Source organism: Octopus bimaculoides, chromosome 28 (genome assembly GCF_046866305.1).
Source record: "Octopus bimaculoides isolate indiv1 chromosome 28, ASM4686630v1, whole genome shotgun sequence".
Taxonomy (NCBI): Eukaryota; Metazoa; Mollusca; class Cephalopoda; order Octopoda; family Octopodidae; genus Octopus; species Octopus bimaculoides.
In genome coordinates, this window is record NC_142955.1 from 22168037 (window position 1) to 22183767 (window position 15731).

Genomic DNA, 15731 nt, shown 5'->3' on the forward strand with positions numbered 1-15731 from the left:
AACCATGTGGTTGGTAAGCAAGCTACTTACCACACAGCCACTCCTGCGTCTGGACTTAATGTAATCAAGTAGCACCCACCCCTGATATTTCAGGCTTTTTATGCCTATAGTAGAAAGGGTTAGGGTTAGGGTTAGGGTTAGGGTTAGGGTTAGGGTTATTGTTTTCATCATTGTTTTTATTAAGGCGGTGAGCTGGCAGTGTTGTTAGTGCACTGAATTAAATGCTTAGCGGTATTTGACCAGTGAAACACTGGGGTCGACTATACTCCACCACCAAATTTCATGCCAGAAAGGATTATTATTATTATTAATGTGACAAGAATCATTAGCACGCTGGGCGGAATGCTTAGTGGTATTTCGCCTGCCATTACGTTCTGAGTTCAAATTCCGCCGAGGTCAACTTTGCCTTTCATCCTTTCGGGATTGATAAATTAAGCGCAAGTTGAACACTGATGTTGATGTAATCGACTCGTCCCCTCCCCTCAAAAAATTGCTGACCTTGAGGCAAAATTTTAAACCATTATTATTATTAGTACTACTACTACTACTACTTTTCTACTCTAGGCACAAGGCCTGAAATTTTGGGGGAGGGGGCCAGTTGATTAGATTGACACCAGTACGCAACTGGTACTTAACTTATTGACCCCGAAAGGATGAAAGGCAAAGTCGACTTTAGTGGAATTTGAACTCAGAACGTTAAGACAGACGAAATACAGCTAAGCATTTTGCCCGGTGTGCTAACGATTCTACCAGCTCACCGCCTTGTAGAAGTATTACTACTAAAGCAGTAAGATGGCAGATTCCTTAACATGTCAGGCAAAATGCTTAAAAACATTTCATCTGCCTTTATGTTCTGAGTTCAAATTCGGCTGAGGGAGGTCAACTTTGCCTTTCATCTTTTTGTCTTTTTTTTTAAACACTACCTCAACTGTGACCACCACCAACAACGTTCTCTGTTGTAGGAGTTTTACGAGTCAGATGAGCCCCAAAAGAAATGTACTCATTAAGGGTAAATTCAACAGAAACAGCAAACGCATTGAGACTACAATGGATTTACAGCTTGGGCAAAAGGACCCAGAAATTCTACAGACGCAGGTTATTGTCAATCATAACTTTGCTAAAAAAGAAAAGACCCTTAATTATTTTATGAAAATTAAAGATGAAAAAAGGGTAAGTTTCTTTTGTTTATTTAAAAAAAAAATTTTTATGTATCCTTTTTTAGCCGTTGCTTCTGTGGATATTGGATTATATATCACATGAAGGTGACAAGCCTTTCATCCTTTTGGGTCGATAAATTAAGTACCCGTGAGACAGTGGGGTCGATATAATCAACTAGTCCCCACCCCACAGATCTGGGGGTCTTGTGCCTATAGTAGAAAGGATTATTATTATTATTATTATTATTATTATTATTATTATTATTAATGAGTGAGAGAGCAGTGCATGCCATCAAAGTGACACTGGGGTAAAATATACGAAGCCCAGTATACCCATCATGATTACCCGTCTGATAAGGGTACACCAGACACATGCATCACAACCATATGTACGTGACATGGTGATCTCATATTATCATTATTATTATTATTATTATTATTATTATTATTATTATTTGCCTTTCATCCTTTCGGGGTTGATAAATTAAGTACCAATGAAACACTGGGGGTCAATGTAATCAACCAGTCCCCACTCACAAAATTTCAGGACTTGTGCCTTTAGTAAAAAGGGTTATTATTATTATTTAAGACATCACACAGTATCCAATATCGTGATGTTGTTGGTTGAAGATATTTTGTCTGTGAGGGGTTTGTACTGCTTGTCAAGTCGCAAGAACCTCAGGCAGACAATACTTGACACAATATGCATGCAGTTCTGAGTAAAGCCGATTTTTGCAATACACCTACATTGTCAGGTATTTCTGAAGTTTCCAGATGTTTCTTCAGGTTGGGTGGTATTGAAGCCAATGCTCTGGTGACAACAGGGGCAACATTTATGTTTGCCTTTCGTAGTTGCCACATCATGGCGATCTCAATTCTCAGGTCTCCATATTTATCAATCTTTTCTCTTTCTTTCATGATAATATACTGATCCCTTAGCACTGCCACATTGATTATTAGGCCTTCTTGTTTGTCCCTCCTAAGGGCTACTATATCTGGCCCTCAATGCTCTAGCACTTTGTCTTCTGGAAGTCAAAGTCCCAGAGGATTTTTGCCTTTCCATTTTCATTATTGTTGTTGTTGCTATATTATGATAAATGTGGAGGCGCAATGGCCCAGTGGTTAGGGCAGCAGACTCGCGGTCATAGGATCGCGGTTTCAATTCCCAGACCGGGCGTTGTGAGTGTTTATTGAGCGAAAACACCTAAAAGCTCCACGAGGCTCCGGCAGGGGATGGTGGCGAACCCTGCTGTACTCTTTCACCACAACTTTCTCTCACTCTTTCTTCCTGTTTCTGTTGTGCCTGTAATTCAAAGGGTCAGCCATGTCACACTTTGTTACGCTGAATCTCCCCGAGAACTACGTTAAGGGTACCACGTGTCTGTGGAGTGCTCAGCCACTTGCACGTTAATTTCACGAGCAGGCTGTTCCGTTGATCGGATCAACTGGAACAATTACAATAAATGTAAACAAACTATTGTTTGTTTTAGAAGCATTGAAATGTGTATTGTAAGATAAAAATAAGACGATAATTTATTTTCAAATGATAAAACAGCAGAGATTGGATAAGATATCCGTACAAAGTGGAAAAATTTGTCAGCAACCAGCCATGTGACATAGCTGGTTGCTAACAAATTTTCCCTCTTTGTATGGATATCTTTTCCAATCTCTGCTGTTCTGTCAGTGTTTATGCGCTTGAAAATAAGTTATCATCTTATTATTATTATTGTTGCTTTTTTTCTTTTCTTCTTTCCTCAAATTTTCTTTCATTTCTTGCTGAGTGTTTTCCGTACACCTAGGGCAGAGAAACTCATTGTATGCATTCCCAGTTTACACACGCAAATTCATAGGTAAAATATGTATTTAAAAAAAAAAAAAAAACTCATGAATGGATGTTGTTTTCACAGCGATAATGCTCTTCTCAGTACATGAGTCGTTCCAGTTAACACGAATTTTTGCACTTCCTGTAGGGATGGTAAGCCTGATATCATTTTCAAATAGGTTTCAGTACCTTTTTTTATCATTCCTAGAGATCCTACAATCACTGTTGTTATTATTATTATTATTCAGTACTTTTATTTTTATAACGTGCTTTCACTTCACTACCGAGTGCAGCTCTGTGCGCCTTGGGTATGTGCTGTGGTTTTCTGTGGTGCTCTTATGTTTACTGTATTGAAAGTGTTTTGCGTAGGATGTGTGCAGTGCCCAGTAGTGCAATTTTCTGTATGTTATATATATTTGTAAGTCCTGGTGTTTTTGTTATGTATTTGTCTGAATATTTTTTTATTATACCTAAGGCACCTACTATGATAGCAATTGTTTCTGTTTTTAGACTCCACATTCGAGTTATCTCTATTTCCAGGTCTTTGTATTTTGGAAGTTTTTCCATTTCTTTTAGAGAAACGTTGTCATCTGCTGGTATTGATACATCAATTATTATTATTATTATTATGTTAATAATACTTTTTTGTTCTTAATTTTAAAGGATCTTGATTTTGAGGTGGATCTCGATCACAACCACCAAGACGGTCTTCTTCTGAACACCATCGCCAGCACGATGAAGATTATGTACGCCAGCGGCAAAAGCATCAAGCTGAACTTCAAGCAAAACGCTCAGAGAGAAAACGACAAAAATAGATCTGGCGGAGTGGGAGATATGAAAAGTTGTAAAACAGTTTTAGAGGTAACACATCTAAAGCAGAAAATGAGCATCAGTTACCAATTCAAGAAAGAATATTTTCGTAACTACGAGAACTCATTGTCCGTGAACTGGTTTGACGGAAAAGAGGTTAGCTTCAAAAATAAATACATACAGCATGATGATGAAGTGATTACCATAAAGAACAACCTGTTATTACCAAATCAGAAACAGATTTCACTTGACTGTTCATTTGCTTTCATTGAGAATCGTTACAAGCTTGGTGGTGCATTTATGGCAGAGGCAGGCGCAATATCACGAGATCAGCACAGTTATGCTTTCGATGGTGATATTTCTTTGAAACACGAATCTTTTGATGCTAACTTTTCGGTTGGCTGGGCTCCGTCGAAGGAGGTGAAGGTGAAGATAAATCGTTCGTTGTACAAGACGAGTAGCAGTACCTCTGCTGTGGTCACACTTGAATTGTTCCTGCCTTTGAAGACCGTGAAACATGTGACCTACACTTGCACTGTCACTTATATGCGTGATTCATTGACAATAAAGTATGAAACGAAATTCAAAGACTTCCATAGTTTGGTGACTTGGAAATGGTATTATAATACACTAAATGTCGAGTACACAGAGACTCGGGATAATAAAGGAAAGAAAAGTTTGGTTCATTATAAACTGGTTAATAACGAGAAAATGTTTAAGTTTTTAACTGAATTGCAAGATAAAGACATTCATTTTCGGCTCAAAACTTCACTGGATAAAGATATTGTGAAAAACTTCCAGTTTGACTTTATATATAACATTAACAATGTTCAAATGCAATCAGATATTCAGGCAGTTCATGACCTGAGAAATTTCAATTTCTTTTCTAATGGTACAGCTCGGATAACAGTAGGGAACAAAGATATTTTCAACTCAATGTATTCTGCCGTGAAAAAATCAGACAAAACTAATATAAAAGGAAATTTTGAGCTGAAAATGCAGAAGAAACATCACAAGGGAAAAACTGAATTTGTGTTAACCAGAGTGAAAGAGGACATTAATGGTAGATTTAGTGTCCATTACAATGATGAACTGATCTGTTCTCTGAGTCAGTCATACAAACATAAACAGGATGATATTTCATCAAAGACTGAAATGGCTTTGTTCACTGGTGAAGTCCTAACCATTAACACAGATGTGAAGCTGTCAAGACGGAAGACACTTCGTTCAGAAATTTTGCTGAAAAGAGCAGATAAGTCAGTAGCAAATATGACAATTGAAAGTTCTTTGAAATATGAAGCATCAAAATCATTAGACGCCAAGTTGCAGATAACCACCAACCATCAATATCTGAATAACTACTTCACACATTTAGTCTATCGAAAGAAGAAAGACGTTGACAAGGTAACCAGCAAAATGAATATATTTGGTACCAAAATAAATACTGTGGCATCATTGGAAGGTAGTGACTGGTTAAAAAAATCATTGAGTTTCAAGGTTAACAGAAATGGGTTCGATGTGGTATCCATATCTGGCAACTATGAATTTGATCCCGTTGGTGACCTTGTGATTTATGTGAAAGGATCTACTAAGCAGATCTCAAAACTCGATCAATTTGGCTTTAGTTTGCAACACGCGGTCTCATCTCGAGCTCTTGCTAAATCAAAAGAGAAAAACCATTTGCAGATTGAAGCGTTCACTAAGATAGATGGCGAGAAATATGAATTCATAACTAAAGGGAAATATTTCACGAATCTTCTTGTTACAGTTTCCACTCCATCTCCAAGTAACAGCTTCTTACTGAATATGGAACACAACTATAAAAACAGAATCGACATAGATATGAAACTAATATACAATGATGTTCCTTATGTAATCAATTTCCAGAAAGCAGAATTACGATCTGACATGAAATTCACTGCCTCTTTACCACCATTTAAGGAATTCAAAGTGAATTTTAGTGGTGGAGTGGGCAAAAACAAAAAGGGTGATTTCAAATTTAGGGCCTCTTATAGTAAACATTTTATGCAGACAGATATATCGGTCTCTTTCAGAAACTTTTTGGAAATGTCACTCGTCGGCTCTTTTGACATTTTGTCTGTCACCGGATCAGCAGAAGTGAAACTCACACACTATCTGGATCAACTGTTTACCCAGTTTTCTGTCGACCTCAAATATGATGTGCAGCAGATCACTTTTGAGATAATGGCCAAGCGTGAAGTTTTCATTGTGAAGTTGAACACTCCTTATGACTTTACCATCAGTGCGGAGATCAATGATATGAGCATTGCTTCAACTGATTTGAAACTCATTGCCAAAACTCCGTGGAGCAATAAAAGGACAGTGAAATATTTCCATAAGAAAAAGGACTATGAGAACACTTTGGAGATTGGTTTGAATGTGAAAAATACTAACAACGTCCCAGAGTTCACAATGGATGCAAACTTCAACTTGGAACCCGTGTACAAGGCAGACGTGGTCGTGACTCGTGAGAACAAATCGAAGAAGTACACTTTAATGGCAACACTTGATCCACAAATGCCTGAAAGGACAGGCAGTCTCCATGTGGAACTACCTGAGGAAGTGATGCCTGGGAAAGTTTTCGACGCCAACTTCAAACAAGACAGTTCCAGTTTCTCCGCTTCATTTGTCTACCATAGAATGGAATATGAAATCGAGCTGAAATCCCAGCGAGATAAGTATCTTGCCAAAATCAAATGCAACTGGGACAAAGATGATAAAATCAGTAAATTTGTTGCTGATATTCAGTTCCTGAATAAATACAACTTGAAAAAGCTTGAAGTGACAATCAACCACCCTGCTCGCAGTTTTGGCTTCTCTGTTGAGGTGAAAGCTTCCAGAGAAATGGCACAGATACTGACGAACATCCACTGGGACATTGAAAAGGGCAAAAAAATTACTTTTGCCATCGGTGGCATCCGACGGGAGGTCTACCTCAAAATTTTCTATCCTCAGCGTATCCTGAAATTCGTAGTGGGTTTCGATGACACCAAGACAACACGACCATTTATGGTGGCCTTCTTATGGGATGCAGATCGAGATGACAACAAGAAACTGATGCTGACTATCCATACCATGAAGCGTGACGGTTCTTTTAGTTCGGATGTTGCGGTCAATCTTATGTCAGTGAAAAAGGTGAGGTGATTCTTTGAGTGTTACTTGAAACAAGTGTCGATCTGCCCTGTTACCAACACAACCACCACCACTAACATAACTACCACCACCACTATCACCACTATTATCAACACCAATACTGCCATCATCACAACCACCACCACCACTACCACTACAACCACCACTGCTGCCACCATTATCAATACTACTACTACCACCACCACCACCACCACCACCACAACTGCCACCACCACCACCACCACAACCGCCACCACTACCACCACCACAACCACCACCACCACCACCACAACCGCCAACACTACCACCATCACAACCACCACCACCACCACCACCACAACCGCCACCACTACCAGCACCACCACCACCACAACCGCCACCACTACCAGCACCACCACCACCACCACAACCACCACCACCACCACTACCACTACTATATATATTATATATCCTTATTTTTTTCTTTCTCTTTCCTTCTGTCTGGTCCCTAGATAATCCAGTGGACGAACGACGTGACCTGGGGCCGTACTGATAAGCTGTTTTATGTGAAATCCATTGTCAACATTGATCATGATCCAAAGAAATCTGCAGAAATGGAGTTTGGACTTGTGAAGGAGAACACCAGGTATGGTGGCAAATATAGGCTGTTTGTCTCAGCCAATCGACCCCTGCTCAAATATGGTGTGAACCTGGAGCTACGGGTCCAAAGACCAGCCAACTTTGGGATTGAACTCTCATACGTCACTGCCCGCGGTGATGAGCGAACATTTGCATTCAATGGCAACTACAACCCTATGGCCCGGGAATTCAACATAACGGTGAGTAATGAATGCTTGTCCACTAACTCCCACCTCTGTTCGGTTAGGGAGTGATGCTTTATCCCTTGGCGAGTAATGATTGATGCAGGGGATTAATGTTTTCACTTCTGATTGTTGATGTTTTGACATTTGAATTAAGATGTTTAGTGTTTGGTCCCTGGTGAGTAATATTTGGACTCTGGTGAATAATGATTAATGATTAACCCTTGTGATTAATGATTTCATCCCTGGAAAGAAAGGTTTTGACACTTTCTGAGTACTTCTGATCCCTGACGAGTAAGATTTTAACCCCTGGTGAGTGATGATTAACATTAGTGATTAAGGATTAACCAGTGATTAATGAATGATCCCTAGTAAGACATAGTTTGACCATAGGTGAATAATGTTTAATTCCTGATGGTTTTGACCCTTGATGAGCAATGATTAACCTCATTAATTAATGATTAATCCTAGTGATTAATGATTTGATCACTGGTAAGACATGATTTGATCCTTGGTGAGTAATGCTTGATTTTTCATGAGTACAATTTTGACACCTGGTGATTAATGATTAACCCCGGTGACTAATGATTAACCCTAATGATTAAAGATTTGATCCCGGGCAAGATGTGATTTTAACGTTGGTGAGTAATTTGACCACTTGTGAGTAAAGAGGATGACAACAATGATGAGAATGATGACAATGATGACGGTGATGACAATGATGACAATGACGAAAGTGATGATGATAAAGGCAAAGATGATGACGATAACGATGGTAATGATGATGATGATGATGATGATGATGATGACGATGCTGAAGGAGGTGGAGGAGGAGGAGGAGGAGGAGGATGGGGGATGGGAGGGGAGGAAGAGGGGGAAGAGGAGGAGGGGGAAAAGGAGGAGGGGGAGGAGGAAGAAGAGGAGGTGGAGGAGGATGGCAACACTGCCGGTCCTGATGATTCCCGTTTCCTTTGCTTTTCATTCCAGATGCGGAGTCCGCTGAAGAATGTCTGGTGGATCTTCAACACAAGGACGGACAAGGACTATGAATTCTCGTTCGTCAAGAGAGAAGGAGATCAGAGCACCATGGAGAGTTACGTGATTATCTCCCCTTCGAGGAAGAGCCTGAAAATGAAGATCGATTATGATAAACGTAAGTTAGGGTTCTTGGGCAAATTCCCTCTTTTATTTTCCCACAGCCATGTCGACCAGGAGGGACCTTGAACATCAACCCCTTCCACCCACCCTCAAATGACTTACTCAGCAAGTTTGGCAAGTACTATACTTCAATAAAAAGGTCACAATAAAACTGAAACATGTCTTATATAAATATATATATATATATATATATATATATATATATATATATATATATATATATATATATATATATATATATATGGCACAGGAGCAGCTGTGTGGTAAGTAGCTTGCTTACCAACCACATGGTTCCAGGTTCAATCCCACTGTGTGGCACCTTGGGCCAACCAAAGCCTTGTGAGTGGATTTGGTAGACGGAAACAGAAAGAAGCCCGTCGTATATATATATATATATATATATATATATATAGCGTCGGGCCGACCAAAGCCTTGTGAGTGGATTTGATAGACGGAAACTAAAAGAAGCCCGTTGTATATATGTACATATATATATATATATATATATATATATATATATATATATATATATATATATCCAAATACAATGTTTATATACCAAAAAAATGTTATAACATTTTTCTGACATATTTTAAATATATACTTTAACCATGTAACACAAGCCTTCTGTAGTTTTTTCACTCTTGTTTATCTTTTATACATCCAACCACGTGCTTTCACATACCAATTTTCTCATCTATATATATATATATATATATATATATATATATATATATATATATATAGATGAGAAAATTGGTATGTGAAAGCACGTGGTTGGATGTATAAAAGATAAACAAGAGTGAAAAAACTACAGAAGGCTTGTGTTACATGGTTAAAGTATATATTTAAAATATGTCAGAAAAATGTTATAACATTTTTTTGGTATATAAACATTGTATTTGGATATATATATATATATATATATATATATATATATATATATATATGTACATATATACAACGGGCTTCTTTTAGTTTCCGTCTATCAAATCCACTCACAAGGCTTTGGTCGGCCCGAGGCTATAGTAAAAGACACTTGCCCAAGGTGCCACGCAGGGGGATTGAACCCGGAACCATATAATTCGTAAGCAAGCTACTTACCACACAGCCACTCCTACACCTATATCATCATATTTATCTTTTTCTTTTTATATATCTTTTATGTCTTTACTATTATTATCCCCTTTCAGAAGACCCTACTAAGTCGTACCTAATCGATGCAAATGTGATGAGCGACAAACTGTTCATAGTGAAAGCATCTGAAGCCAAAACTGGTCGGACAGATGTTGACATGCAGTTCCGTCTCAATAATGAGATTTTGCACTCTAACATCAAATGGAGGCCAGATATCACAGATTATCTCAAGGTAAATGTCCCCACCATTTATCTATTTATTGATCCATCTATCTGCCTGTCTGTTCCTCTGTCAATCAGTCTGTCTTTCTATCAATCAATCAATCAATCCATCCATCTATCTATCTATCTATCAATCAATCCATCTATCTATCTATCTATCTATTCATCTATGTATCTCTCTGTCTATCTACCTGTCTGCCTGTCTATCTATCTATCTACCTGTCTATCTATCTATCTATCTGTCTGTCTGCCTGTCTATCTGTCTATCTGTCTATCTACCTGTCTGTCTATCTATCTGTCTGTCTGTCTATTCATCTATGTATCTATCTACCTGTCTACCTGTCTATCTATCTATCTATCTATCTGTCTGTCTGCCTGTCTATCTGTCTATCTGTCTATCTACCTGTCTGTCTATCTATCTGTCTGTCTATTCATCTATGTATCTATCTACCTGTCTACCTGTCTATCTATCTATCTATCTATCTATCTATCTATTCACCTATGTATCTATCTGTCTATCTACCTCTCTGTCTGTCTACTTATTTGTCTATCTCTCTATCCACTTATCCATCTCACCATCGACTTATATCAATATTTCCCCAGAATTTCTTGATGATCAACTTCCAACAGTCGCTGGCACAGACGAAAATGCTTACATCTCAAGCAGAAATGATGATCAAAGGTGAACTAATGCAGTTGGTCGGAGCCTCAGCAGCAATTGCGAAGCCTGACATTAACCAAATTGGCAGCTACCTGAAGGGTGAAATGTCAAAGGTCATGCAAGACACACACGAGACAAACAATGAGCTGTATGAAATGTATGACAGAAACTACCTTAATGTCAAGTATGCAGTAACCGTGGCCCTGAGGAGCATGGCAAGTGTGGCACAGAGAGTGAATTATTATGTGTCGAAGGCCTCCATGTGGGTGAGAGGAGAACTGAGCCAGTTTGAAAAGGACCTCGGATTGTGGTTCAACACAGCTGTACACAATGTATTAAATGTAAGTATCTACATAGATACATTCATGTGTGTGTGTGTGTGTGTGTGTGTGTATATATATATATATATATATATATATATATATATACGGCAGAGGCGCAATGGCCCAGTGGTTAGGGTAGCGGACTCACGGTCATAGGACCGCGGTTTCAATTTCCAGACCGGGCGTTGTGAGTGTTTATTGAGCGAAAACACCTAAAAAGCTCCACGAGGCTCCGGCAGGGGATGGTGGCAAACCCCGCTGTACTCTTCCACCACAACTTTCTCTCACTCTTACTTCCTGTTTCTGTTGTGCCTGTAATTCAAAGGGGCCAGCCTTGTCACACTGTGTCACGCTGAATATCCCCGAGAACTACGTTAAGGGTACACATGTCTGTGGAGTGCTCAGCCACTTGCACGTTAATTTCACGAGCAGGGTGTTACGTTGATCGGATCAACTTGAACCCTCGACCTTGTAAGCGACGGAGTGCCAACATATATACGGCAAACTGGTAATTTATCATTTGGAGTTCAAATCGTGACAGGGCCATAAGTTTTGGGAAAGTCAATACTGTAACTGTATATAATGACATTAATTTTTTTTTTTCCCCTGCTATCTGTTAATGCCGTCCTCTGCTTCTTTCTACCGCACCAGGTCTATCCAACAACTGTGGCATTGTTTGCTGGTAAAGTAACGAAACAAGCCATGATGGCAATGCAACAATGGTATGAAGAATGGTCCCAATGGCACTTCGAAACCTTCAAGAAATTCGACAGTCTCTCAGTGCAAGGTACGTGACAATAAGTTGCTACCTATCGTTTCTCTTGTGTGTTCTGTCCTCCGTGTGTGTGTGTGTGTGTGTGTGTGAGATGTGATCATCATTGTCATCCTTGTCATCATCATCATCATCCTTATGCCAACCACTTTATAGAGTGTACTGGGTGATTTTTTTTTTTCTGTTTTTGTAGCACCGGCAACAAACTACATCACATGACTAAAGAACCCTTGCACACACACACACACACACACACTTACACACACATACACAAAGATATATATATATATTATTACAACTTTTTTGTATCTTTGCATCATGTACGAGGAGGTATCAAAAAGATTCCCAGACTATGACAATGATGATGATGATGATGATGTTTCCTCATTTAATACATCTCTATTTTGGCGCCATTAGTTGCACAGAGCACATCAAGATGGTAACCAATTCCTTCCCATTTTCGCTGTCGCATAGCCTTATCAATGGTAGCAATGGCTTTGGTGATCCTTTGCTTCAGCTTGTTGATGCCCCATATCTTTCTCCCATGCATAACGTCTAAAGCATATATATATATATATATGGATATACAATCCTAGCGGGTACCGTATTCGCTGTCACCGGTCAATAATGTTGACTAACCTCAGTGAATGTAGAAAAACTCCAGTAGATCTTCCCAGATCTTCATATCGGTAAATCCATATGTCTCTGAAGAGATTACATGTTGTTGGTAGAGAAGAAATAATAAATTAACCGTTAAAGAGAACACAGATTTATACACCCAGTTTTATTTTGCAGTTAATCACGTCTGTACCAGATGTGACTGACTACAGAATAAAACTGGGTGTATAAGTTCTCTGTTCTCCTTAATTATTAATATATATATATATATATATACAGTATGTTATAATTGCATACTTTATTCCTACATATGTTTCAAAGGATTACAACCTGTGTGATCCATAGGGATCTTTGATATTAAAATTGTAACCTTCTCATCACCCTTTGAAACATATGTAGGAATAAAGTATGCAATTATAACATGCGTTTTCTCCATTCCTTAAATATACTCAAATACCCAACATTTTAAGGAGTTCCTGCCTTAAAAACAGGAACTAAACCACAGTTATTTTGTGTTCTTTGCTACATTGGTTTCTATTAACCCATTTATTCTATCAGAAGAATTTTTATTCATTAAGATAGAAGAAATACACATAAATATAAATATATATATATATATATATATATATATATATATATATATATAAGCACCCACTACACACTCTGAGTAGTTGGCGTTAGGAAGGGCATCCAGCTGTAGAAACACTGCCAAATCAGATTGGAGCCTGGTGTAGCCATCTGGTTTCACCAGTCCTCAGTCAAATCGTCCAACCCATGCTAGCATGGAAAGCGGACGTTAAACGACGATGATGATGATGATATATATATATATATATATATATATATATATATATATATATATATATATATATATATATATTAATAGTAATGGTAAGACAACAAAAGAATGAATGAGACCTCGATATTATGTAAATAGAGAAATTTATCTGTAATATAATATGTGATAATTATTCAGTTGCCATAATAAGACTCCGAGTTTCGGGTGTTGGGACACGAAACTGTTCCGGCATCTCGTCAGTTATCGAGGCAATCACAAAATGCTATGAAAATATATATATATACTTAAATTTGTGTTGCGTATGTGTATGCACACATGTAATTTTTTTAATATGTTATTCCACTCTCTTACACTTATTTTCTTTCTTTTTCCTTCTTATTTAATTTTTTTTGCCCCAACCAACACCACTACAGAAATCCTGGATCGAATAAGATATAACAAGTACTTCCATATCGTTGAATTGATCTCTGAAGGAGACTGGCACCAACTGTCCTACTTCCTCCTTCAACAACCTGAAAGCCACATGCAAGCACTCGCACGTACTATCCGCTTTGGCCTTGACACATTTCACTCAGCAAATATTGCTCTGCGCAAAAGCATCGCTTACCTTTCAAAACAGCCACTCACACAAGACATCATTGAACTAGGCAATGAGATCTACCAAAAGGTAACTATGATAAAACTTATATTATAAAATAGAGGCAGATCTCCATCTGTCAGTCTGTCACAACATCTATAAGAAGGAGGGAAAGAAAGGGAGGAATCAAAATATACATCACAATGTGTTTTTAGAAGAAGTGGAGGAGAAAAAGTGTTGTGTTGACGCCCCCAAGCGAAGAAGTAGGACCGCCCAAGATATATAAATAGAGGTAGTCTGACCGTGGTAGAGAGTTGAGTAGCCGTTGAGTAACTATTGAGTAACAGTCGAGTAGAGATCATCTGAAGGTGATAGATAGCAGTAGCTTGAGACATAACAAAAAATTGAGAGAGAAATACAGTGTGTGAAAGAAAGAAAGAAAATAGATAGATAGATAGATAGTGTTTTCATAATAGTTAGTAACAAGTTTGGATTATAAACGTGGGAATTTTAAGTGCAAGTTTGTCAACATAACACGGCCTCAAAAGAAAAGAATTTCATTATATAACTATATATTTCTTATTTTCTTATTGTGTGTGTGTGTGTGTGTGTGTGTGTGTGTATTACTCAGTGTGCATGTGTCTGTGTTTTTTGTATATCTTTCAACATGAAGACAATGCAACATATACTTTAAAAAGAGGCTTTCTGCTGTTGATGTTGCTGGGAGAGAAATTCAGTGAGATAGAAAAAAGAGAGAGAGAGAGAGAGAGAGAGAGAGAGAGAGAGAGAGAGAGAGAGAGAGAGAGAGAGAGAAAGAGAGAGAGAGAAAGAGAGAGAGAGAAAGAGAGAGAGAGAGAGAGAGAAAGAGAGAGATAGAAAGAGAGAAGGAGAGAGAGAAAGAGAGAAGGAGAGAGAGAAAGAGAGGAGAGAGAGAAAGAGAGAAGGAGAGAGAGAAAGAGAGAAGGAGAGAGAGAAAGAGAGAAGGAGAGAGAGAAAGAGAGAAGGGGAGGGAGAGAGAGTGTGTGTGTGTGTGTGTGTGTGTGTGTGTGCATGTGAGTTTGTGTGTGTGTGTGTATGAGAGATAGATAAACTGTTGTCATCTTTGTAACTAAGACCTGAACGCGTATGTTGAACATTGTCGACAATGACCAAGGATATCTCATAGGGGAAGAAGATGCATCACAGTGTGTCCATCAGTGGCCAACCTGTCTGGTGCATGCTCAGAAAGCTCTGTCACAGGTTGAGCATTGGTGGTCTGTTGGGACTGTGGGTGTGAAGATAGCATCAGGCTCTGGGTGTAGAAGCCAAACCAAAGTTGACATTCAAGCACAATGTCAAACTAGGCAAGTCATACCATCATGGAACATAAGATGTAAAGTGATTACGATGACGACGGTGATGATGATGATGATGATGTTGATGATGGTGGTGGTGGTGGTGATGATGATGGTGATGGTGATGGTAATGTATGTATATCATCATCCCCACCCTGATGAAGAGGGGGAGGGTGCATGGAGGAGGGGAGGTAGAGGTGAAAGGAGGAGGAGAGAAGATGGGAAGTGGGGGAAGAGGGGGGAAGGAGGAGGAAGACTTGGAACAGGAGGTGGAAGTGGAGGGGCAGGAGGTAGAAGAGGAGGAAGAGGGAGGAGAAAGAGGGAGGAGGAAGAGGGAGGAGGATAACAATGATGATGATAATATGTATATTCGAGTATCTGTTCTTGT

General features: G+C 38.8%; 2 protein-coding genes across 2 annotated transcripts in view; one reads left to right on the forward strand and one right to left on the reverse strand.

Moving 5' to 3' along the window:
* Positions 1-15731, reverse strand: part of LOC106870583 (hydroxymethylglutaryl-CoA synthase 1) — a 149447-nt gene that overhangs the window by 117953 nt on the left and 15763 nt on the right. The window lies entirely within an intron of this gene.
* The window catches only part of LOC106870588 (apolipophorins), a 74607-nt gene that overhangs the window by 46146 nt on the left and 12730 nt on the right, over positions 1-15731 (forward strand). Inside the window, exons 19-26 of the mRNA XM_089343937.1 lie at positions 963-1170; positions 3643-6945; positions 7434-7760; positions 8730-8895; positions 10094-10269; positions 10863-11261; positions 11895-12030; positions 13846-14099. Coding sequence (XP_089200063.1) covers positions 963-1170; positions 3643-6945; positions 7434-7760; positions 8730-8895; positions 10094-10269; positions 10863-11261; positions 11895-12030; positions 13846-14099 — 4969 coding nt within the window. The remainder of the gene's footprint in view (positions 1-962; positions 1171-3642; positions 6946-7433; positions 7761-8729; positions 8896-10093; positions 10270-10862; positions 11262-11894; positions 12031-13845; positions 14100-15731) is intronic.